Source organism: Carassius carassius, chromosome 6, assembly GCF_963082965.1.
Source record: "Carassius carassius chromosome 6, fCarCar2.1, whole genome shotgun sequence".
In the NCBI taxonomy this organism is placed as follows: Eukaryota; Metazoa; Chordata; class Actinopteri; order Cypriniformes; family Cyprinidae; genus Carassius; species Carassius carassius.
This window is the reverse complement of record NC_081760.1, coordinates 26,934,239-26,961,477: the sequence shown is the minus strand read 5'-3', so window position 1 is coordinate 26,961,477 and position 27,239 is coordinate 26,934,239. Positions and strand designations below refer to the sequence as shown.

The following is a 27,239-nucleotide window of genomic DNA, read 5'->3' as shown; positions in this document are numbered from 1 at the left end:
TCCTTTGTCTCTTGTTCATTTGGCTTACGCACTCCACGTGTGTGGACTTGTACACTGCTCAGTGGCTGCCAAGGGCATTAAAAAACGAAAGCGGGGAGCGCTCATAAAATTGTTAGTAATCATCTCTTTGGTGTAAATGACAGTTTGTAAAACGACACTTGGCCATCTGTGTTTACCGTAGTAATACTCATCTACACGCCCCCTTCTGACTGTACTACTACATAAAGCAGTGCGTGATGCGCTCGGCGGTGAGCAGCATGAGTCTCCACGGGAAAGTCGCTCTGGTCACCGGCGGCGCGCAAGGCATCGGAAGAGCCGTGGTGGAACATCTCCTGGAGAATGGGACGAAGGTTTCGCTTTGTCAAATTTGTTTTTAAAATGGACACTGTGGATTTATCCAATTAACTGTTGGGAAAACATTTGCAAAACGTCTAAAAAATTTGATTAGTTGTACGTTTGGGGTTATAAGGCAATTTTTTTTTTCATTTATTATTATTATTATTATTTGTTTATCAAATCATGCATCCCTCACGTCTTTATTATTTTTTGTTTTAGCATTAACTTACGTTATTAATTTACTTTCTGAAAATCCAGGTTGCACTGGTAGACTTGAACCAGTCTGTTGGAGAGGAATGTAAAAGTGATCTAGATGGCCAGTTTGGAGAGGATAACTGTATTTTTATCCAGTGTGACGTGACTAACGCGGGGAAACTTAAAGGTAAAATCGTGATCTTATTTTCTTAGCCTTTTAGTTCGGACATTTATCATCTTCTCTAATCTGGCATAGTTTGATATAGTTTTCTTTGCACAAAACAATTATCAACTTTATATATTGCACACCCTCTATGTTCAGCCCATCTTATTCCTAAACATGTCTCATTGTTTGAGAAGTTAAGTAGGTCGTAGGCATTCACAGGCCCCTCGGGTCATCACTGAGAAATGTTACTGGGTTTTAAGTTCCTTTATTTCTCCAAGACAAGAGTTTATGGGTCTGTGGTGAAGGGATTGATCATTCCTGTTAAACTTGTTTCTAATAACACACTTAGAGTTTAATTAAATGTTTGTTTGTGGAGTGCAGTATAGGTGAGGGCACATACAGGCTGACACTGACTGTGTTTGAAAACCTTGTACAGTAGATTGATTAGATGGACTGCTCATTTGGTTTTAACTCACATCCACTTTATACTGCTGTCAAAAGTGGCACTATTGCAACATTGTTATTAATCATCAAGTCATGAAAATCCTGCTGTTTTCTTTCATTAGATGCCTTTCAAAACACGGTAAAGAAATTTGGTCGGTTGGATATTGTCATCAATAATGCTGGAATCAACAATGAGAAGAACTGGGAAAAGACCATTGAAGTAAACTTGGTGAGTTAAAAATCATTATGCTTGTAATCCCCCCCCCCCAAAAAAAAAAGGTCATCCCAAACTCTTCCATTTCAATTTAACATAATTTCATTGGAAACATCTCATGATTTACACAGCTAAGAGTGGATCACTTTTTGTGCTTTAGGGCACAACATTCAGCTACACTCCATGATAGGAGTTACAAGTTCACAAAAAATACTCCACCCCCTGCATCTAGCCCAAAAGATTTCACAATAGATTATGAGGTGAAAGGATCACCATTACATGACACTTGTAAGCCTACATATGCACTGTATGAAATAAATCTAAAGATCTTTAAAAGTAATGATGATCTGCAGATTGATTTCATATTGGACATAATGCAGTATAATTATTTGTTTGTTCATAATAGCAGGCCAGTGTCAGCATAATCTCATTCCCATATTGTTCACTATGTGCTAGCAGTTTTACACAACTGTTGTCTTCCTCAGACATCTGTCATACAGGGGACATATTTAGCACTAGAACACATGAGTAAAGAGTATGGAAAAGAAGGAGGTGTTATCATCAACGTTTCTTCTATGGCAGGTAAGATGCAGATAACTTTATCATGTGTCTTACATATGTGCATGTTTTTTTTATTATTATTATTATTATTTTTTAAGTTAGCCTAAATGTTCTGTAGCCTGTTGAATGTGTTGTGCTAAGAAGGTTACATAACAGAAAAAAAAATAAATAAATAAATATATATATATATATATGTATATATATTGTCACATACCTGGACTCATTTTGTGTGTTTTTGCCCCTGTGTTCCAGTTTCTGTCTTCCGTGTGTGGTTTGATTAGTTCCCAGGTGTGTCTATTCATTTCTCCATGTGTTCTATTTCCCGGTTAATTTAGTGATTCCATCCACCTGTGTTTCCCCATTATCCCTTGTATAAAAGCCTTGTCCTTTCAGTTCTGTTTTGTCGGGTCTACTTGTTACTTGCCACTTGCTACCAGTTACTAGTTACTTACCTGTGTCTTCCTCTGTGATCCATGTTTGGATAATGCCTATGTTGGATATATAATAAAGCCTTGTTTTGTTTATCCTTCGGTTCCGTGTTCCTTCCAGCAGCGTAAGCCGTGACAGAAGACCCGACCTAAAAGTTTAAAAACTGCGTGTTTTCCCTCCGTTTTGTTTTCCGTTTTTTCCCAGTCTTTTTCTTTCCGTAGTGTCATGGATCCCCTCTATCGCCCCGAATTCCTCCTCCTCCTGCTGAAGCAGGAGGAACTTTCTCTCGAGGACCATACCAGATGGTTTTTACTGCTAGCTAATGCCACCAGCTACCCGGACAGCGTGCTCTGCTGCTTCTATCACGCCAGCTTGAACTCCAAGTGCAGAGCGTTGTCGAACGAAGATGGTCCTCGGGAGGACTTCGCCGCGTTTGTAGAGTGGAGTCTGGTGAGAAATGGGTCACCTCTCACAGTCTGCCCAATGGAGGATCTCGCCAGGTCCACTCTGGACCCAGAGCCCAGCCTACAATCTCCCCACGGTACGGGGCATAAGCCCGAGCCCACCGATGACGGAGAGCCAGAGAGCAACCCGTCAGACCAGGTGCGAGAGCCGGCGACACTGCCCACCACGAGGGAGCAAAATGTGGAGCGCCAAATGGGTCAAAATGAGGGGGTTTTCAATTCACCGATGCCTGATCCTCCGTTAAGCCCAGGACGGGCTCCTGATCCCCCGTTAAGCCCAGGACGGGCTCCTGATCCCCCGTTAAGCCCAGGACGGGCTCCTGATCCCCCGTTAAGCCCAGGACGGGCTCCTGATCCCCCGTTAAGCCCAGGACGGGCTCCTGATCCCCCGTTAAGCCCAGGACGGGCTCCTGATCCCCCAGTTAAGCCCAGGACGGGCTCCTGACCCCCAGTTAAGCCCAGGACGGGCTCCTGCTCCTCCGTTAAGCCCAGGACGGGCTCCTGCTCCTCCGTTAAGCCCAGGACGGGCTCCTGCTCCTCCGTTAAGCCCAGGACGGGCTCCTGCTCCTCCGTTAAGCCCAGGACGGGCTCCTGACCCCCAGTTAAGCCCAGGACGGGCTCCTGAACTCCAGTTAAGCCCAGGAAGGGCTCCAGCCCCAGAACTAACTCCAGTGCCTGCTCCTCCGAAATTCCCACCCTCCCACCCACTCCTGCCTCCTCCTCCGCTGTCGTCTGGCTGCCCCTCTGCTCGCCCTCAGCCTACCATCATTGTGGTGTGAGCTCAGTGGGACCACCATCCTCCAGCGCCGCCTTGGTCGGCATCTCCCTCACCTCCGTCTCCAGCCTCTAAAGCCTGGACTCCGCCTCGGCCCGTTGACCCGTCGGCTCCACCATGGCTCCTAGCTCCTTCCTCTCCGCCGTGGCCCGGCAGTCCACATGCTCTGCCTGGCTCCCTCGTCCCTCCGGCTCCGCCTTGGTCTGGCGTCGTCCATCCTATGCCTCGGGACTCCACTCCTCCGGCTTCGCCTCATCCCTCCGTCCCTCCGGCTCCGTCAGGCTCCTTCATCCCCTCGGCTACACCTCAGTCCTCGGTCACTCTGGCCTCACCGTAGCCTTCCGGATCCACATCGCCGCGTCAGTCACCAGAGCCATCTGTTCCGCCTAGGACCTCCGGCTCCTCCCCGTCACCCTGGCTCTTCGGCTCTCCGTCTCCGCCTCGGGCTCCTCCTCCACTTGCTCCGTTGCCGTGGGTCGAGTCCCTGGAGTCGGCGACCATTCCTCCTCCATGGCTCCTTCCACCGTCGGCCCCACCTTGGGCCGTTATGGCTGTGGCCTGGGCCCTGCTGGGTGCCTCCTGCTTCAGATCCCTCCTGTCTCCTCCCTGGCTCCTCCCTCCGTCGTCTCCTCCCTGGCTCCTTCCTCTGTGGTCCCTGTCTGCTGGCCCCCTCCTGGGAGGCTGTCCTCCACCGGAACCTCCTCCCAAGTTCCCACCCACACCTCCCTTTGTTGTTTCTACGGTGCGAGGACGCACCTACCGGGGGGGGGAGTACTGTCACATACCTGGACTCATTTTGTGTGTTTTTGCCCCTGTGTTCCAGTTTCTGTCTTCCGTGTGTGGTTTGATTAGTTCCCAGGTGTGTCTATTCATTTCTCCATGTGTTCTATTTCCCGGTTAATTTAGTGATTCCATCCACCTGTGTTTCCCCATTATCCCTTGTATAAAAGCCTTGTCCTTTCAGTTCTGTTTTGTCGGGTCTACTTGTTACTTGTTACTTGCCACTTGCTACCAGTTACTAGTTACTTACCTGTGTCTTCCTCTGTGATCCATGTTTGGATAATGCCTATGTTGGATATAATAAAGCCTTGTTTTGTTTATCCTTCGGTTCCGTGTTCCTTCCAGCAGCGTAAGCCGTGACATATATATATATATATGTCCTAATATATAGGTGTTTAGCAAACTATAGAGAACATTGTGCAAATAATAGTAGCAGTGTCACAACAGCTAACACAATGTATACACTTTAACCTACTGTAGTTTCTGCTTTTAAATATGCAGTTTTTGTAGTTTTTGTTGTACACAAAATAAATGAATATCACTTGTAATAAACGTTAAATCACTTAAAATATATTATTGAAATGATCTACACTCACATGAGATGAAAAAGCAGTTTTATTTTGCATGAAGTGGGTCACCCCTTCATGAGTGCCACCGTGTTGACTACACAATGAACACAAAGTTTACCTGTGATGCGGCAGCATTTGATAAACAAATTTAATACAGCTACACCAGTAGGTTACAGTATTAAGTCCAAGGCAACTGCATCAAAGAAGAGCCAGCATTAAGTAAGCAAAAACTTAAGAAACATTTAAACAGTTGCTGGGATATTCAAGTAGATGTGTCTCACATTAATTATTTACATTACATTACTGGGACGCTCTTTACTTAGGTCGACCATGTGTCCTTTTTTTCTGGACATGCCCTGCCCAGGATTTCTAAATTGCCTTTGTGTTCCTATCGACGTGCTGTTTACAGTCTGCCTTATATGTATTTGTACATGCATTTCTTTGACTGTTCTCTGTAGATCCCACCTTCTTGCATGCCACCATTGGTCGATTACGTATAATGCCTGCACACTATTGGTCAAACTACTTTTAAGTCATTACCTTTAGCAAGTATGAAAACAATAGGAAAACCAAGCCAAATCCCAGACATTTTAGGCAATTTAGATTGCGTTTAGATTACACAGAGATCTGATCACAATGCGTCCTTGACTACCTCTGGACCAGGACATGCTGATCAGATAACATTTAATCAGAAGAGCGTTTACACTTGTCTTTTCAATGTGTATGTGGACAACATATGGATACAGGTTGCATGTCAATGCCAAGTGCAAACGCAGCCTTAAAAAGACCAGCCAGGGCAAGTCTCGGGGAAAAAGAGGATGTATGCTCACCCTATACCTTATTTTCTTTGTATAACCCTATCTTTTTCTGCCTTTGTGGCTATTCAAAGAAAAGCCCGGTAAATCCAAGTATCCATATCACCAGCTTTTTACTTAAGCACCCCAGAAGATGCCAAAAAATCCCTGGAATCATGAACCAGCAGCATATCTATTATCAGGTTATTCATCCACCATCAGATACCTGTGTTTTGGTACCATTGAGCTGTTGATACATGGATAAACTGATTCCTTTGAAGACATGAATATTAATATATATATATATATATTGTCGGCAGCCATATCACCCTGGAGCCCAAGACCGGTTTCCCACTGAAGCTAAGCAGGGCTGAGCCTGGTCAGTACCTGGATGGGAGACCTCCTGAGAAAACTAGGTTGCTGCTGGAAGAGGTGCTAGTGAGGCCAGCAGGGGGTGCTCACCCTGTGGTCTGTGTGGGTCCTAGCGCCCCAGTGTAGTGATGGGGACACTATACTGTCAACAAGCACCGTCCTTCGGATGAGACGTCAAACTGAGGTCCTGACTCTCTGTGGTCAGTAAAAATCCCAGGATGTCTTTCGAAAAGAGTAGAGGTGTGACCTCGGCATCCTGGCTAAATTCGCCCATTGGCCTCTGACCATCATGGCCTCCTAACAATCCCCATATCTGCTGATTGGCTTCATCACTCTGTCTCCTCTCCACCAGTAAGCTGGTGTGTGGTGGGCGTTCTGGCGCAATATGGCTGCCGTCGCATCATCCAGGTGGATGCTGCACATTGGTGCTGGATGAGGAGATACCCCCTCACAATGTAAAGCGCTTTGAGTGCCTAGAAAAGCGCTATATAAATGTAATGAATTATTATGATTATATATATATACAACCCGAATTCCGGAAAAGTTGGGACGTTTTTAAATTTGAATAAAATGAAAACTAAAAGACTTTCAAATCACATGAGCCAATATTTTATTCACAATAGAACATAGATAACATAGCAAATGTTTAAACTGAGAAAGTTTACAATTTTATGCACAAAATGAGCTCATTTCAATTTTGATTTCTGCTACAGGTCTCAAAATAGTTGGGACGGGGCATGTTTACCATGGTGTAGCATCTCCTTTTCTTTTCAAAACAGTTTGAAGACGTCTAGGCATTGACGCTATGAGTTGCTGGAGTTTTGCTGTTGGAATTTGGTCCCATTCTTGCCTTATATAGATTTCCAGCTGCTGAAGAGTTAGTGGCCGTCTTTGACGTATTTTTTGTTTAATGATGCGCCAAATGTTCTCTATAGGTGAAAGATCTGGACTGCAGGCAGGCCAGGTTAGCACCCGGACTCTTCTACGACGAAGCCATGCTGTTGTTATAGCTGCAGTATGTGGTTTTGCATTGTCCTGCTGAAATAAACAAGGCCTTCCCTGAAATAGACGTTGTTTGGAGGGAAGCATATGTTGCTCTAAAACCTTTATATACCTTTCAGCATTCACAGAGCCTTCCAAAACATGCAAGCTGCCCATACCGTATGCACTTATGCACCCCCATACCATCAGAGATGCTGGCTTTTGAACTGAACGCTGATAACATGCTGGAAGGTCTCCCTCCTCTTTAGCCCGGAGGACACGGCGTCCGTGATTTCCAACAAGAATGTCAAATTTGGACTCGTCTGACCATAAAACACTATTCCACTTTGAAATAGTCCATTTTAAATGAGCCTTGGCCCACAGGACACGACGGCGCTTCTGGACCATGTTCACATATGGCTTCCTTTTTGCATGATAGAGCTTTAGTTGGCATCTGCTGATGGCACGGCGGATTGTGTTTACCGACAGTGGTTTCTGAAAGTATTCCTGGGCCCATTTAGTAATGTCATTGACACAATCATGCCGATGAGTGATGCAGTGTCGTCTGAGAGCCCGAAGACCACGGGCATCCAATAAAGGTCTCCGGCCTTGTCCCTTACGCACAGAGATTTCTCCAGTTTCTCTGAATCTTTTGATGATGTTATGCACTCTAGATGATGAGATTTGCAAAGCCTTTGCAATTTGACGTTGAGGAACATTGTTTTTAAAGTTTTCCACAATTTTTTTACGCAGTCTTTCACAGATTGGAGAGCCTCTGCCCATCTTTACTTCTGAGAGACTCTGCTTCTCTAAGACAAAGCTTTTATAGCTAATCATGTTACAGACCTGATATCAATTAACTTAATTAATCACGAGATGTTCTCCCAGCTGAACCTTTTCAAAACTGCTTGCTTTTTTAGCCATTTGTTGCCCCGTGCCAACTTTTTTGAGACCTGTAGCAGGCATTACATTTTAAATGAGCTAATTAAGTGGATAAAAGTGTAAAATTTCTCAGTTTAAACATTTGCTACGTTATCTATGTTCTATTGTGAATAAAATATTGGCTCATGTGATTTGAAATTCCTTTAGTTTTCATTTTATTAAAATTTAAAAAACGTCTCTACTTTTCCGGAATTAGGGTTGTATATATATATATATATATGTGTGTGTGTATGTGAACATGGTGGATGATGAATGGTGCCTGGCTGACAGTGAACTTGTTATAACCCCCAAAGAACTTGTTATTACTTTCTCTCATTGCCCTCTCTTCCGAGGCTGGAAGCTTGATATTGTTTTTGTTTAACACATTACATTATTGACAGAAACAAACATTAAAGCAATGGTTCACCCAAAATGAAAATGTGCTGAAATTTACTCAGGCTATCCAAGATGTAGATGAGTTTGTTTCTTTATTGGAACAGATTTTTAGGAGAAATATAGCATTAAAATCACTTGCTCACCAGTAGATCCTCTGCAGTGAATGGGTGGTGTCAGAATGAGAGAACAAATATCTGATAAAACACCACAATTATCCACACAATTGTATTCCATCAATTAATGTCTTGTAAAGCAAAAAGCTGTTTGTTATAAGCAAATCCATCACAATGTTTTTTATTGTTCCAGTGAAAATGTTGTTTTATCTAAATCTGAAGAGTAATATGTGAACATTAAGCACTGTTTACAAACGAAAACAGTCCAAAATGTGAAGGTATTCCAGAAAGGAGGTTATGTGACATACCCAGGTATGTTTAAGAGTAAGCAGATAAATTCAGAGGTAACTTTCAGGCTATTGTTGCCATAGAATCTTAACTCTCTGAACATAACCTGCTCCAGAGTAGGTTCTGTTTCAGGGTTAGTTTACTTCAGTTCTATCAGCACATGCATGACCTATTGACCCAGTGGGCATGACAGATTGTGCACAATATTATGTTTTATTATAATATAATGTAAAATATTACAGTTTTCATATATATATATATATATATATATATATATATATATATATATATATATATATATATATATATATATATATATAGGGTACAGACCAAAAGTTTGGACACATCTTCTCATTCAAAGAGTTTTCTTTATTTTCATGACTATGAAAATTGTAGATTCACACTGAAGGCATCAAAACTATGAATTAACACATGTGGAATTATATATGGAATTATATACATAACAAAAAGTGTGAAAAAACTGAAAATATGTCATATTCTAGGTTCTTCAAAGTAGCCACCTTTTGCTTTGATTACTGCTTTGCACACTCTTGGCATTCTCTTGATGAGCTTCAAGAGGTAGTCACCTGAAATGGTCTTCCAACAGTCTTGAAGGAGTTCCCCAAGAGATGCTTAGCACTTGTTGGCCCTTTTGCCTTCTTTCTGCAGTCCAGCTCACCCCTAAACCATCTCGATTGGGTTCAGTTCCGGTGACTGTGGAGGCCAGGTCATCTGGCGCAGCACCCCATCACTCTCCTTCTTGGTCAAATAGCCCTTGATGCCTTCAGTGTGACTCTACAATTTTTATAGTCATGAAAATAATGAAAACTCTTTGAAGTGAAGTGACATTCAGCCAAGTATGGTGACCCATACTCAGAATTTGTGCTCTGCATTTAACCCATCCGAAATGCACACACACAGAGCAGTGAACACACACACACACTGTGAGCACACACCCGGAGCAGTGGGCAGCCATTTATGCTGCGGCGCCCGGGGAGCAGTTGGGGGTTCGATGCCTTGCTCAAGGGCACCTAAGTCGTGGTATTGAAGGTGGAGAGAGAACTGTACATGCACTCCCCCCACCCACAATTCCTGCCGGCCCGGGACTCGAACTCACAACCTTTCGATTGGGAGTCCGACTCTCTAACCATTAGGCCACGACTTCCCCTGAGAAGAACTCACAACCTTTCGATTGGGAGTCCGACTCTCTAACCATTAGGCCACGACTTCCCCTGAGAAGGTGTGTCCAAACTTTTGGTCTGTACTGTATGTATATATATATATATATATATATATATATATATATATATATATATACATATATTATAAAGCACTATTATAAGTAATATATAAGGTAATATTTAAGTTGTATTGATATACATTAAAGTGCCCCTATTATGGGTAATGAAAGGTTTATATTTTGGTTTTGGGAGTCCCCAACAACAGTTTGAAATGCCTACTAGTCTTATAATATGCGTATTTATACCTTATGTGCTCAAGGACTTCCAAACGATTCGCTCAACGATTCATTTTTCCAAACCCCTCCTTTTCGTGACTCTAATCGGCGGTAATTGGTCTCATTTTCAATTTATCATGAGTCTGTAATACCTGATAAAGCAGCTTGTAAACGCAGTGCTGCCTGCTTTGTGTACAGTGTTAGCAGGGAAACCGCTATTTTTACAGCTCCAAAAGTGGCAACTAGTGGCAAAGAATTAATTTAATTAATTTTCATTCAGACCAACATGAAAAGAACAACATGGGCAGGCAATATGCTAATGTTTCAAGTTGACGTCAACATGAAATGGCTTGGGATTCGTTTTAAAAACAACTCGTTTCAATGATTCAGAGTCGACTCTTTCTTTGAGAGACAATAACTTTATATACGGTGCACTTTCAGATTTAACTATTTATTTAATTCTAAGTTAAAATATAGGCCTGCTTCAGTCCACTTCAACTCTGACAGCATTGAATACATATTAAGGTTGACAGAATATCATACTATTCTGGTTAACAAAAAAAAAATAATAATAATAATTATAGCCTGAATGCATTGTAAGTCGCTTTGGATAAAAGCGTATGCTAAATGCATAAATGTAAATGTAATTCACCAGAAACTTTGAAATAATTGAGAATTTAATTTCTAATTGAAAATAGTTTTTCTTGTACTTATAGCTGTTCTTATTTTTAGCATGAGCAGCTCTCACAGACTGTGGGGAAATGCACTAGACTGCCCTGAGACCGTTGTATCAGTTCCAGCTAATACTCGAAATATCAAATGCTATAAATTAAACAGACAAGATGTAGCTAAAATAGAACATTATAAATATAATAGCCTATACATTATATAATTTATAATTTGTCCTCAAACCACTCCACAGAACATATAGTAGTCTTCAAAAGTAATCTTATGTCTTGAACCTAGTTTAGGAGAAAGCTGGTGGATTTATGCAGCACTTAACCATGCTAAATGGAAACATGCCTTTTTAGGATGACCTCATGGTTTTGGTTTAGTTTGTTTTATGAACTTACCCCTTAATTAAAATGTTAACAGACAAGAAAGCCTGATGACTCTCTTGAAGATGTTAATACAGCCAGAATGGGAAACAGAGCCTTCTTTTGTGCAAAAGTGTGTAATTCACTGCATGTGCATTAATGTTGTGCTTATATTTGTTCATCTAGAACACACAAGAACTTTTTAATTGTAAATACTGTCTCAGCTATTTGCCCCTTGCGTCCTTGGCTGCCTCGGTTTGATGTGGCTTGTAAATGTTGTTTATTATAACAAAGCCCAAACAGTAAAGGAAACAATGTTCAGTGAGTGGAACCAGTCCAAAGAAATAATTAATTCACAGATTCACTGTTACTCGAGTTCAATTCAATGACTCAGTGATTTGGTTGCAGTTAACAGCTCACTGTAGTGGATGATTCCTTCTGAAATGACTACTTCTGAAATGTGGCATGCTTTTCACACAAATCTACCGAATGGTATCAGAATGCTGCTTTTGTGGTGCATTTTTGGAGCTTAACAGACATGGCCATACACAAAAGTTCCTTTAAAAATATAATTTTGCATTCTAATGGGAGGGAAAAAGAGAGGGATGTGGTATAAAGGTTTGGAACAAGATGAGGTAAGTAATAACATATTGATATTTTTGGAATTAATATTAGTTTTGTTCCCTCCTAGCATTTCTCCATTCTCCTCACCAGCCAGTTTACACAGCGACAAAGCATGGGGTGATTGGATTTTCAAGAGCAATTGCAGTGAGTACATAAATCCTGTCTCACCAGTTTACCAGAAGTATAGTTTACTCTAACCATATGTAAATCACTTCCCAAAAATGTGGTACATTCCAGCACCTGACAACCAAACCACTCAGTGATGTTTTCACAGCATAGCTTTTTCCCTCCAAGAGAGTAGATCTCTCACACCTGTGTGATGACACATTCTTTGCGCTGTGTGTGTAATTTAGGCTGACCATGTTTGGACACGTTTTGTTGTCGGCAGGACGCATCTGAACTGGGCAATTATGGAGTGAGGATCAACACACTGTGCCCAGCCTTCGTGGACACCCAACTCCTTCGCACTGTGGAGCATGAGGAAACAATGGGCAAGTTTGTCAAGTACAAAGATGAATTCAAGCAAAGGATGGACAAGTATGGCATTCTTAAGTAAGTAGTTCAGATGAACTACCTGTTTCTCCTGTATTAGACTGTCTTAGTAGTTTTCTTTGTTTGTTATATTCAGTCCCTTGAATGAACAGTATGCTTGGGCAGACAGCAACAGTGTTTTCAAGATAAAGGCAAAAATCTGTTTCCAGACCTTTACTGCTGAAAGTTAATAATCAGTGGATAAAAATGTTAACTTGCCTTTACTGGAAAATCTAGACATTAAAGGTGGATTAAACTGTATGTTTCGATTGCAAGATTTTTGACGTGCACTTAACCTCTTAAGACCCGAGAAAAAAGTTTTAGGAAAAACAGTTTTTTCCATTTTTTTACATTGTTTAAAGCAGGGTTATTCAAATCTTGCCCTGGAGGGCCAATGCGGTGCAGAGTTTGGCTCCAACCCTAGTCAAACACACCTGGACATGCTAATCAGTGTTTTTGGGGTCATTAGAAAATCACAGGCAGGTGACTTTGATCAGGATTGGAGCCAAACTCTGCACCGCATTGGCCCTCCAGGGTAAGATTTGAATAACCCTGGTTTAGAGCATTTAAAATAATGAAAGAAAATATATTTCATTCATAAGTTATGCTATGTAGAGAACATCGGGACTCAATTTCTTAAAAAAAATGAAAAGACACGAGTGAACATGCATAGGAAAAAAATAATAGATTTTTGAAAATCACAAATACATTTTTATTTTTCAAGAAATTATAAATTTTTTATTTTTTTTGTACCAAACTTTGTATAAAGATGATTCTCAACTATGTTATAACAGTACGGAGCCCCGCACATGACATCCAAGAAAAAATAAATAAATTGCGCGCACGGTTTACTAATTCGTTCCCTCAATTTACTAAAACGTGCACACGATTACTATTGAGTTCCCTCGATTTACTATTGTGTTAACTCTATTTATAAATTGTGCGCACGATTTAGCAAATTGAGGGAACGAATTAGTAAATCGTGCGCACAATTTATAAATCGAGTGAACGCAATAGTAAATCGCGGGAACACTATAGTAATCGTGTGCACGTTTTAGTAAATTGAGGGAACGAATTAGTAAATCGTGCACACGATTTAGCCTTATATTTTTTTCCTGCGTGTCATGTGCGGGGCTCCGTATAACAGAATGATTCAATATAATATTTTTCTTTCTGCAAAATGTGTGTAAAAGTACGGGTTAATTTACATAATTAATTAACATAAACGGTTTTTCTTATTAAATACAATGTATCTATAAACTAAATCAAATTTGCATATTAATGTGTTTTTGGGGCAAAATGTAATGAAAAAAGTGTACTAATGGCAGTAATAATTGACAAGATTTTCATAATATATAATATTTCATAGAAGATTGAAATATGATTTCTTTCCCTATTCATTTGTTATGTCTCCGAAAATATGTAATAAAAATCGTTTTAGTCCCGGTGTCCTCATATGAGGACATGTATGAAATCAACATCCTGTTTTGTAACAGAAAGTTATATTTTGATTTGAAACCATATAACATTTTCCTGAGTTGTTGATTATGACAAACAATTTAAAAAGTAGACTAATTTAGTGTCACTAAATTAATTTCAGACATTTTTTGTGGACCAAGGAGAGGGAGTGGGCATGGTGAAGCATCCAATCATTTGGTATCTATGAAAAACCTTGAATGTGCTCTGTACAGGACATCTACACTTAAAACTGTGGCATGCACAGTCTCAGATAAATTCAAAAAAATATAATGTCCTCATATGAGGCCGCAGTGTCTTAAGAAGTTAAAATTTAATCAAATCAACCTCGACCCCAATAAATCACCTTTTCACTTTTTCCCGGATTTGCAATTTGCTTCTCTAGCACTATACTTTGGGTTTTGGTGGAGTATCTGAAATTGCTTTATTTCTTTTTTCTTTCTTTTTTCAACAAAATATTTATGCCTTCCTTAAACACTCTGTAGACACATGAGGGATGAGTTATTTGAAATTACAGTATGTCAACGATCTAGAAAAGACAAGTTTGAGGTCATAAGATCGATTTAAAAACACAATTATATGCTTTGTTTGCTTTTAATAAAATCCAAATTCTTTGCTCAAATTGGTTGATTGAACATGGTACAAAAAAAAAAAGTTCAATATGATTTTGTTTTGTTTGTGTGTATATCTACAGACCATCTCTGATTGCAGAAGGAATGCTGCGAATCATAACAGATGAAAGCCTAAACGGAGCCGTGATGAAGATCACCTGTTCTAAAGGCATTCACTTCCACACCTATGAGCCTCTTTCAGCTTGATAGTGGTGCTTTCATTAAACATGTTAGTCTTTTCTCTCTCCTCTCCAATCATCAACAAAAGATTTATTTGATTGAAGTCCAGTGCAGACACATAAAACATTTAGTTAAATGGCAAAACCTATAGTGCATTTAAGAAATAAATAGGGATGATATAGATTTTGTAAGTGTTTCCTGTTTATTATTTGAGTTTTGAAAAGCAAAAGGGACTGCATACTGGTATTCCAGCCTCTTTCTAAACTGGTTTTATTTTTAAAAATGTTTGTAATGGCCTTGGACATCAATTTGTATCGGACTGCTTTAACTGTGAGTAATTGAATTTCAAGAAAAAATATTGTACTTATTAATAATTTAGTTACTGTTTTATGTCTTAAATTGATCTTACCTCAATATTACAAACCAATGATTCGTACAATTTTTGCATACATTTGTATAATATTTTGGATATAAGGATATCTTTGTGACAAAGAGAGTATCTTTTATTATTTATGCCTATGTATAAATCAAACAATAAACTTCTGAAAATATCTTATTAGTTTTCCATGAACTGATGTAAATGCAGCCAAAGTAAAAACATATCAATTGCAAATAGTTCAGTAATAGTACATATTGTGATATGGCACACATCATCTTGGTCAATCAAAACATGGCTTACCTGTTTTAAAAACGTTCATCCAGACATACAGTCACAAGTCTACTTCTATAAATAACTTTGCAAAGTGCCAAGTTTATTTGTAACTTTACCAGATTTCCAAGTGCCCTAGTTTAGTCTTAGTGGTTCAATTTGACAATAACATCCAGAAATGCACTTTTTTACACTGTGACTTGACAAAATTCTTTTGATGAAGCATCACAGAGATTGACAAGAATGTGACTCTGCTTTGATATGACAGGTATGAACGTCTATGAGGGCTGGGAGGGAGTCGTTTGAATGATGACTGTTCGATAGTCAGAGCTTTCTATCTATGTCTGAAGAATTCTTGAAGGAAGTGTATGCTATTTATTTTCTACAAACAGTTCCTCATTGAATTCCTGCAAAAGCCACAACTTAACCAAAAACACACTATCGTCAGTTTTGATAAAGCAATACACAAAAAAACAATGCACCACTTGTTAATCTTGGTTTACGTTAATTTCTACATATACCATAACATTTTTAATATTAAAAGTTGTGTAGTTCATTAACTATACCGAATATACAGTAGGTGGCCATCCTATCTGGGGCTTACCGCGGTGGTAACTGTAATTCAGTCGCGTGTTAAAATCATTCGCGAAACTACCGCCAGGTGGCGCAAAGGGACGGATTGCGAAATGAATGTAACTGTAAAATGAGATAAAAGGAGGAAGTAAAACAACAACTGAAATATTTCAGGTCTTTTATTGTTTTAATACTGATGATTTTGGCATACAGCTCATGAAAACCCAAAATTCCTGTCTCAAAGAATTAGCATATCATGACAAGGTTCTCTAAACGAGCTATTAACCTAATCATCTGAATCAACTAATTAACTCTAAACACCTGCCAAAGATTCCTGAGGCTTTTAAACACTCCCACCCTGGTTCATTACTCAAAACCGCAATCATGGGTAAGACTGCTGACCAGAAGGCCATCATTGACACCCTCAAGCGAGAGGGTAAGACACAGAAAGAAATTTCTGAACGAACAGGCTGTTCCCAGAGTGCTGTATCAAGGCACCTCAGTGGGAAGTCTCTGGGAAGGAAAAAGTGTGGCAAAAAACACTGCACAACGAGAAGAGGTGACCGGACCCTGAGGAAGATTGTGGAGAAGGACCGATTCCAGACCTTGGGGGACCTGCGGAAGCAGTGGACTGAGTCTGGAGTAGAAACATCCAGAGCCACCGTGCACAGGCGTGTGCAGGAAATGGGCTACAGGTGCCGCATTCCCCAGGTCAAGCCACTTTTGAACCAGAAACCGCGGCAGAAGCGCCTTCAGAGAAGCAGCACTGGACTTTTGGACAAATTTTGCATGTCATTCGGAAATCAAGGTGCCAGAGTCTGGAGGAAGACTGGGGAGAAGGAAATGCCAAAATGCCTGAAGTCCAGTGTCAAGTACCCACAGTCAGTGATGGTCTGGGGTGCCATGTCAGCTGCTGGTGTTGGTCCACTGTGTTTTATCAAGGGCAGGGTCAATGTGCTTTGATGCGCTTGTTTGATTACTTGTGGTTAAAGCGCCACTCAGCGGTCAAAGGCTGCAAATGCACTTTATACAGCCGCCGCGGCGGTACGTGCGGCGGTAAAAAGGGCCTTTTGGATGTCTACTTAGTGTAGTAATTCACGATAACTTTACTATAAATGTATTTTATTCATAGGCTGCTGGATTTCTCCTTTAGGTCTTTTCAAGCGAAACAGCCAGAGAAAACACTTTCATCAGTAACTGAACTGAGAGGAGACCAGATGAGCCAGGCCATTAAGGTCACAGTGAAGGCCCTGAGGAAGCTTGGGTGGGGATTGAGTGCAGGTTAAACAGATGAGAAAGTAATACTAAAGCAGAAAGATATGCAGATCGGTTACCTCAATGTAGGCAGGAAGTTGTGACATAAAATGAAGAGTGTGTTGAATGATATGCCTCACTGTTTGTCAGAAAATTCTGTCATGATGGGGCAATATATGCTCCTTGATTTTCAGAGGCTGATTTTGCAAAATGAAACGCGCTGCAAATCCTTCACAACACATGCAAATTAAGAAACGCTGCAAATCCTCACAACACATGCATATAACGAAACGTGCTGCAAATCCTTCACAACACATGCATATAACGAAACGTGCTGCAAATCCTTCACAACACATGCATATAACGAAACGCGCTGCAAATCCTCACAACACATGCACATTAAGAAACAATTAATGAAGCATTGCAAATTTATTGTCATTATTCTTGAAATTATATTTAGCTGAGGATATTAAAGTTAGCCATCTTAAGTTATGTTTTACATTTAATCATGTAATTATTCAGCTTATTTAGGGTAATAATGTCCAAAAGATACAACCCGAATTCCGGAAAAGTTGGGACGTTTTTTAAATTTTAATAAAATGAAAACTAAAGGAATTTCAAATCACATGAGCCAATATTTTATTCACAATAGAACATAGACAACGTAGCAAATGTTTAAACTGAGAAATTTTACACTTTTATCCACTTAATTAGCTCATTTAAAATTTAATGCCTGCTACGGGTCTCAAAAAAGTTGGCTACAAATGGCTAAAAGAGCAAGCAGTTTTGAAAAGATTCAGCTGGGAGAACATCTAGTGATTAATTAAGTTAATTGATATCAGGTCTGTAACATGATTAGCTATAAAAGCTTTGTCTTAGAGAAGCAGAGTCTCTCAGAAGTAAAGATGGGCAGAAGCTCTCCAATCTGTGAAAGACTGCGTAAACAAATTGTGGAAAACTTTAAAAACAATGTTCCTCAACGTCAAATTGCAAAGGCTTTGCAAATCTCATCATCTACAGTGCATAACATCATCAAAAGATTCAGAGAAACTGGAGAAATCTCTGTGCGTAAGGGACAAGGCCGGAGACCTTTATTGGATGCCCGTGGTCTTCGGGCTCTCAGACGACACTGCATCACTCATCGGCATGATTGTGTCAATGACATTACTAAATGGGCCCAGGAATACTTTCAGAAAACCACTGTCGGTAAACACAATCCACCGTGCCATCAGCAGATGCCAACTAAAGCTCTATCATGCAAAAAGGAAGCCATATGTGAACATGGTCCAGAAGCGCTGTCGTGTCCTGTGGGCCAAGGCTCATTTAAAATGGACTATTTCAAAGTGGAATAGTGTTTTATGGTCAGACGAGTCCAAATTTGACATTCTTGTTGGAAATCACGGACGCCGTGTCCTCCGGGCTAAAGAGGAGGGAGACCTTCCAGCATGTTATCAGCGTTCAGTTCAAAAGCCAGCATCTCTGATGGTATGGGGGTGCATAAGTGCATACGGTATGGGCAGCTTGCATGTTTTGGAAGGCTCTGTGAATGCTGAAAGGTATATAAAGGTTTTAGAGCAACATATGCTTCCCTCCAAACAACGTCTATTTCAGGGAAGGCCTTGTTTATTTCAGCAGGACAATGCAAAACCACATACTGCAGCTATAACAACAGCATGGCTTCGTCGTAGAAGAGTCCGGGTGCTAACCTGGCCTGCCTGCAGTCCAGATCTTTCACCTATAGAGAACATTTGGCGCATCATTAAACGAAAAATACGTCAAAGACGACCACAAACTCTTCAGCAGCTGGAAATCTATATAAGGCAAGAATGGGACCAAATTCCAACAGCAAAACTCCAGCAACTCATAGCCTCAATGTCCAGACGTCTTCAAACTGTTTTGAAAAGAAAAGGAGATGCTACACCATGGTAAACATGCCCCGTCCCAACTATTTTGAGACCTGTAGCAGAAATCAAAATTGAAATGAGCTCATTTTGTGCATAAAATTGTAAACTTTCTCAGTTTAAACATTTGCTATGTTATCTATGTTCTATTGTGAATAAAATATTGGCTCATGTGATTTGAAAGTCTTTTAGTTTTCATTTTATTCAAATTTAAAAAACGTCCCAACTTTTCCGGAATTCGGGTTGTAAAGTAATCATGCAATCAGGGTGTTTAAAAAAAAAACTCACCTTTCAGTTCACCAACAACCCCACTGACCAGTAGCCACTGCACGATAAGCAAATTCAAGCAGGATCCGACACTTTTTTGGGTCTCCTTGAAACATTTCCATTGTGGTCAGGGCTATTTGCAGCGCATTTGTTGATTTGCATGTGTTGTGAGGATATGCAGCGCATTTCGTTAATGCATGTGTTGTGAGGATTTGCAGCGTTTCTTAATTTGCATGTGTTGTGAAGGATTTGCAGCGCATTTTGTTATATGCATGTGTTGTGAGATTTTGCAGCGAGTTTCGTTATATGCATGTGCTGTGAGGACTTGCAACACTTGTGTTGTCAATCTGATGAAGATATATATATATATATATATATATATATATATAATTTTTTTATTTTATTTTATTTTTTTTGCTGGTGTTTTTTCAATTTGGATATGTTTATTTAAATTGCATTGCGTTGAGCTCTATCGACCACCATACATATGTAGTTCAACATGAAATAATGTCTGGTTAGGGCTGTTAATAATAATAATAATAATAATGAATGTTCTGCTCAAATACATTTAAAAGAGGTTTTATATATATGTCTGTGTGTGTGTGTGTGTGTGTGTGTGTGTGTGTTAGACATCTCACTATGGTGTTAGGGATACTAAACGTTCACTAACATTTTTACCCAAAGCCTTGGTTATTTCCTGACCCTGGTGCATGTAACTCATGTTCACTTTGGCAAACAATGTGCAATCAAACAGAAAGCAGCAGAAATCTTCTTCCCCTGAAGAGTGTTTTGGAACTACTCCACGAGTAATAGTTCTGAGAAAGGAGAGAGGTTGAGTGTTTCCTTGTGTCTCTGCCATTTTGTGTGTGATCTCTGCAAAGGTTTTGGTCACAGACCAAAAGAAGAAGACGACCAGCCGATTTAACACATAGTAGTTAAACCACAAATTAACATTGGTTTTGCTACACTAACCATAGTTTGACCATGGTATTTGTAGTAAAATTGTTGTTATACAAATGGTAATAAATGCGCCGAAAAACATGGTTACTACACTTTTACTGTGGAAAAACCATGTTTAATTCCCATAAGGATTGTGCACCATTATTAGTAGTTTGGCCATTTTGATCATATAGTTCATTGATTTTACACATTATTATTATTGCTACTATTATTACAATAAATAAATACAAAATGTATTATTATTTTATCATTCTAATTAAATGGTGATTGAGAGGGAGAATTCTGAGGCTCAGACAGGCTGTTATTTTGAATGATAGATGTAATCACTGACACAACCCAGTAATCCGGGATTATGCAGGTCATTTTACACAAATGAAGTCTTTATTGTTGTCAGCGTGTCGATAGTTTATTGGCGCCCCTCCTCAGGACAAATTCGTTTTAAAAACTAAATGTAATTAAGTTATTTATATCTTCTCATTCTTTCATACCATAAGTCATATATAAATCAAATATATAGAGATACACATATGATGTAATGTAATGTGTTTTAGATCTATGAGTTTGTTCAAAAGGATCTGCTCTTGAAAACACTTCCCTGTGTATTCTTAGTAGATGCTTACAGTTACTTTTTAAAATCGTGTCCAGTTCATATACACTGAGGCAGCTGATGCGTCATACTGAGTCCCACAGGTGTACATCTGGACAGTACCGGTACCATGTTCTAACAACATCTGTCAACGTTTGTTTAGCTGTTTTTCACATCTCTTTGGGAGTGTCATTCTGTGCAGATGTCTACATCCACTACTTTTTTTTTCTAAAAAAGTTTTTTTACTGATTCCCAATCACTTCCATTATTTGACTGACAGACTGCAACGGTTTAAAAAGTTTCATTTGTGGTCTTCTGAAAAAACAAAGCCACCTACATCTTGGATGCCTTTGGGGTAAGCAGATAAACACCGTTTTTTTTTTTGGTGAACCTTCCCTTTAAATGTAATTTTAGCCCATAAGGAAATATAATATGACATATAGCCTACACAGTAAATTCCCAAGTGTTATATTGACACTGCTCGGAGCATAAAAGAGTGTTGAAGTAACACTTAAAGCAGTGTTAAAGTTAATGAGATAATTAAGTGATTAATTATGTGATGATTGAGCATTGGTGATGAACACCTGATGATAAGCAGAATCACTGAAGAAAAATGAAAAACACAAGAACAACAACTGTTGTAATTCTCAATAAAGAACTTCTGTTTTAGAGTCTCAGAGGTTACTGCATGAAGCTGGTGATGCTGTTTGTACGTAGAGTTGTTCGTTCATCTTCTGCTGAGATCTTGAGAGATTTATTGTTGTCTTTTATTTCAGTTGATTTTATCTAAAGCTGTGGCTAAAGTCAGTAGTTCTTGTGTTTCTCTTTTCTTCGGTGATTCTCCTTGTTATCATCAGGTGTTCATCACTAGTGCTCAGTCAGCACTTAATTAATCACATAATTATCTCATTAACTTTAACACTGCTTCAGTGTTGCTTTTCCACTTTTTTTAGAATGGGACCATACACTCACCTAAAGGATTATTAGGAACACCATACTAATACTGTGTTTGACCCCCTTTCGCCTTCAGAACTGCTTTAATTATACGTGGCATTGATTCAACAAGGTGTTGAAAGCATTCTTTAGAAATGTTGGCCCATATTGACAGGATAGCATCTTGCAGTTGATGGAGATTTGTGGGATGCACATCCAGGGCACGAAGCTCCCATTCCACCACATCCCAAAATTGCTCTATTGGGTTGAGATCTGGTGACTGTGGGGGCCATTTTAGTACAGTGAACTCATTGTCATGTTCAAGAAACCAATTTGAAATGATTCGAGCTTTGTGACATGGTGCATTATCCTGCTGGAAGTAACCATCAGAGGATGTGTACATGGTGGTCATAAAGGGACGGACATGGTCAGAAACAATGCTCAGGTAGGCCGTGGCATTTAAACCATGCCCAATTGGCACTAAGGGGCCTAAATTGTGCTAAGAAAACATCCCCCCACACCATTACACCACCACCACCAGCCTGCACAGTGGTAACAAGGCATGATGGATCCATGTTCTCATTCTGTTTACGCTAAATTCTGACTCTACCATCTGAATGTCTCGACAGAAATTGAGTGTGTGTTGTGGCTTCACAAATGTTTTGCTGCATAACTCTGTTGTAACGAGTGGTTATTTCAGTCAAAATTGCTCTTCTATCAGCTTGAATCAGTCGGCCCATTCTCCTCTGACCTCTAGCATCAACAAGGCATTTTCGCCCACAGGACTGCTGCATACTGGATGTTTTTCCCTTTTCACACCATTCTTTGTAAACCCTAGAAATGGTGGTGCATGAAAATCCCAGTAACTGAGCAGATTGTGAAATACTCAGACCGGCCCGTCTGGCACCAACAACCATGCCACGCTCAAAATTGCTTAAATCACCTTTCTTTCCCATTCTGACATTCAGTTTGGAGTTCAGGAGATTGTCTTGACCAGGACCACACCCCTAAATGCATTGAAGCAACTGCCATGTGATTGGTTGATTAGATAATTGCATTAATGAGAAATTGAACAGGTGTTCCTAATAATCCTTTAGGTGAGTGTATATGCTCCATATATGTTGGCACACAAGATGTCAAGTCGGCCTGCATAGTCTCTGGGATGTCTCACTCCTTTGTGCCTCACCCGTCCAGTTACTTGAAGTTGCTTTTCCAATTCTAACTGGGAGCAAATCTTGACACAGTATATGAAGCAATCTGTATGTCAGGAAAGTGTCAGAAAATAAATAGTGTAATAACTGCCAGTAAACTGCTAGTTTTGAATTACTCAAAAGTTAATGATGCTCCTAAGCAAAAAACTCTCTTTAATTTCAGATGTGTCATTTGCCTCAGTCATTATCAAAGTATTGCAACTTTAAATGTCTTCCTGGGAAAAAGTTTGTTTCCACAGATTTTATAGGTTTTGCTTCATTTTAGCAAATCTGTAAAACCAAACTTTTGCATTTTAATTTCCAAGAATAAGAAACTGTGTAACACAAATAAATAAATAAATTAAATTAATTTATATATATATATATATATATATATATATATATATATATATATATATATATATATATATATATATATATATATATATATTGAACACCAGAAAAAAAGAGAGAAAACATTATATATTTATATATTATATAAATATTTTTTTTTCCATCTACACTTATGCGTTTATCCAAAGTAACTTACAAAAGTGAAACAAAGCAATTCACTATGGAGCCAACAATCATTGTAGTACCCATTCTTTATATTAAAATATATGAAATTATTTATTTGATGATTAGTATTTCATTATATGATTACTTCATGTTTGATTTACTTTCTTTTTACTTTCTTCTGAGAGAAAAAAAAATAGGAATTTTGATTTTGTGTTTGGATCAGTTTACAGTAGACATATCATTAACTTAAAGCTGCCTAAAATATATTGTTAATAGTAAATGAAAATCTCAAAGACACGTAAATATGCCATCTGTCGCTTGAAATAAAAAAAAAGTTATACTATTATCTACTATTTAGTTACTATATAACACAGGCTAGAAAAATAATATTCAACATATAACAAATACATGAATTAACACACACACACACACACACACACAGTTAAAGAGGTTTTAGGTGAAAAGTCACAAAGTAGCTGAAAAAAACTATTTCTAAGAAGCAAAATTCTAGATCACTCAAAAGTGTCCTCCCTTGTCAGAGGGAAGAGGAAATGTGCAAACATGCCATTGTTGTTGGCAGAGAGGCAGACAAATCTAAGATAAGCAAGGGGTGTTTAGTTCATATATTCTTTATGGACTATGGTGGGAAAATCTAACACAATATTCTATTTTCTGCCAGTTCCAGTAGTGCATACAGGAGATATCTTCAATGTAAACACAACAGGGATGGTCTCTTGGGATTGTGTCTGTAGGCATTGTAAACTCTGCTGCTGTTCCACACTTTGCCAAATACTGTAAGAGCAGCCTGACATCTGAGCAGGGCATTTTGAGATGATCTGAGATCTTAAAACTGAAGGCAAAAACTTTGAAATTATATTTGAAAGATGTTTTGCACAGAATAAGAGGTATGCACAGAGCGACTTGAGCAAAGTATCACTGTGTACAACTCCAGTGTTTATTTTACATCAGGGGAGCCAAGTGGCCCAAATACTTACCTGTGTGCTCGTTTCTAATGATAAGATGTTATTGTAGGGCTTCCTATGAGCATGTGAAAACTGTTTTGAATGGCAGGCAACGAGGTCTTGGCGGCTGGCCAAGGATAATAACTCACCTTCTATTGGCAAAGAAAACAATCATTGAGAGTGAAGTAAATTTGCAATCAAGGGACTCAGAGGAAATTCTTTTCGGAACAAAACTATGAAATACAATGAACACTAATTTAAGGGGTTAGCAAAAGAGCCTCCTACAGGAACAAATATTTAGCCCATAAGGAAACATGAACATGTAATGCAATTAGCTTCATTATTAATACTGTAAATGTTCTTCATTTTACATCTGCAAATATTCTACATTTAAACTAAAACTCACAATATTAAGCTAAAATAAATTCTAAGAATGTTGCTCTAAGGTTCTCAGTATATTTTTGAATATGTTATTTTTTATTGTTCTCTGAACATTCAAAACATCCATTTTTTTTAAACATTTGAATGTTTTCCTTATATGCAATTGTTATAAAACTTTTATCATTTTGCAAATAATATGGGAGAGTTTTTTATGTTCTCTACAGTTCTGAAACAAGTAGTCCAACTAATACACTTCAGAAAATAACTAATAATCAAATTTTTGCACTAACTTTTGAGAACATTATTAAAGATGAGATAACTCTGAACAAATGTTCTATTGATATTATTGGAATAACGTATGCTCATGACATCGAGAGAACCTTTCAAGAAAATATCTAAAAACATTCTGTTTAACTTCTTAAATACATCTTCATATCGCTGAAAGTCAAGGACATAATAAGTAAAATCGTCTGTGATGCTAATTATATCTCTTTCTCATTTGACTCTCTTCATCTCATTTGCTTATGCCCTCCAACCTTAAAAAAATACTCTCATTAACTTGAGTGATTAGCTCAATTAGGCTTGTGCTGCTCAAGAGGTGCAGATGCCTGCATGGCCGCGACAGCCTAATCAGGAAGGTAAAGAGTTCATAGACATGCATGAGATCCTGCTAATTAGGAGTGAGCATGAACCTAATGTGGAGTGATCTGGGATGGTGAGGCTGGTGGAATGGAATGAGGGGAGCTTGCATAAACACACGTTTTAAGAAAGAGGAGGAATGCAAAAAGTGTTCCCTTTCACCCACTTCACCCAGTCGTTTCTCTCATCTCCCCCACCCCTCTTTCAGAACAATGATTAATGAGAGCAGGGGATTAAAACAGCACTGGAGAGAAACAGAGCCTTGCGTTCAATGGCCAATCAACAAAACCTAATGACACATTCAATATGAATGGAAACCTGTTCTCATCTTTCATTCACACTTTCCTTTTCTTAAAATAAAGACCAGAGCAGGATTATTATTGCAATCTGTTCGTATTCATTTAGGAACCATCATTGTAACACATTACATCATGGTCCTGCTCCAAACTATCCAGTTACAGTCGAAAAGTAAAGCAAAGTTCCCAGTTTAAAAGACGAAATGTTGTGGGAGACTTTATTTCCACTCAATTCGGTCTTCCAAGTCAAAATGTTCCTGTGCTCTAAAGTTTAGCCCAAACAAACAACAGAAGTTGATGGTATGGAATGGAGATTTGATGAGCTTAATGAAATAAGATGAGATGTTTGTTCTAGTCTCACAAAAGTTGGGGGGGGGGGGGGTGTATGCTTTTTAAAGAAGTCTCTTATGATTACCAAGACTGTAAACTCATTTTGAAATATTATTACAATTAAAATAACTTTTCTATTTAAATATTATTTATTAACATTTATTCCTGTCATGTCAAAGCTGAATTTTCAGCAGCCGTTACTCCAGTCTTCAGCACATAATATATCAGTGTTGAAAACAGTTGTTTTTTGGAAACTGTGATACTGTTTCTTCAAGATTCTTTGTTCAGAAGAACAGGATTTATTTAAAATAATATATATTTAACTAGTACATCTAATTAACTTGCTACTAAATTTTTTTTTTTCTATCTGAAAAATCCGGATTAATTACATTCTCAAAGCATTTGTTGTATAAACCCATTAAAAACTATATTGTTTATAGTAGGTCTGATTAAAAAAAGAAAAAAGAAAAGAAAAGAAAAGCCTGCATGCAGTCACAAGGACAGCAAAGCAAAGTTTTTTTTTAGCCTTTTTCTATTCACATCTGGCCCCTATCAGAGGCCTGTTGATTCCACAGGGGGTTTCTGGGGCCCAAGATATGATGTTATGTAGCAAGGTCAGGATATGAGTCAGTGACATATATGAACATGAACACAACTTTAAAGGTAGTTGTCTGCCCACAGTTCTTGGAAGTTTTTGGATTCAGAAAGTTTTTAAAGATTTTCAGATACTAAAAAGTAAAGCAGTTTTGTTAAAATGTAAGAAAAAAATAATTGTCATATGTACATACATATATTTCATACGTGTGTGTGTGTGTGTGTGTGTGTATCTCAAGATGAATTTTAGCCCAGAAATTTCACATTTTAAACATTTAGTGAAAAATTTAGTGACATTTAAAGAAATTTTATTGCAATTTACAAACATTTAAATATATTTCTGTTTTAAAAATAATAAAAACACATCAGTGACCCATATGCAGGCATCAGCAAAACCCTGTGGCTATTGGAGAGAATGTGCAGCCCCTTCAGTTTAGTGAGCTCCAGCTGTTCAGACAGACACACATCAGTTCCCAAACCAAATGTCTGAGC

General features: G+C 38.9%; 1 protein-coding gene across 2 annotated transcripts; it reads left to right on the top strand.

Moving 5' to 3' along the window:
- Positions 1-198: 198 nt before the first annotated feature.
- On the top strand, positions 199-15,264 carry LOC132142560 (15-hydroxyprostaglandin dehydrogenase [NAD(+)]-like). Of its 2 annotated transcripts, XM_059552515.1 has the most exons (7): positions 199-350; positions 595-718; positions 1,264-1,370; positions 1,841-1,937; positions 11,983-12,059; positions 12,304-12,467; positions 14,617-15,264. In XM_059552515.1, the coding sequence occupies exons 1-7, from the start codon at positions 237-239 to the stop codon at positions 14,738-14,740; spliced, it is 807 nt and encodes a 268-aa protein (XP_059408498.1). In that variant the 5' UTR covers positions 199-236; the 3' UTR covers positions 14,741-15,264. The 2 variants fall into 2 exon arrangements, with proteins under 2 accessions (XP_059408498.1, XP_059408499.1); XM_059552516.1 differs by lacking the exon at positions 14,617-15,264 and having other exon boundaries at positions 12,269-12,461.
- Positions 15,265-27,239: the final 11,975 nt, after the last annotated feature.

Coding starts and splice junctions, on each gene's coding strand:
- LOC132142560 (XM_059552515.1), top strand. CDS start 237: ATGCGCTCGGCGGTGAGCAGCATGAGTCTCCACGGGAAAGTCGCTCTG. Junction 1,371..1,840: donor AGACCATTGAAGTAAACTTG/GTGAGTTAAAAA, acceptor TGTCTTCCTCAG/ACATCTGTCATACAGGGGAC. Junction 12,060..12,303: donor GATTTTCAAGAGCAATTGCA/GTGAGTACATAA, acceptor TGTTGTCGGCAG/GACGCATCTGAACTGGGCAA.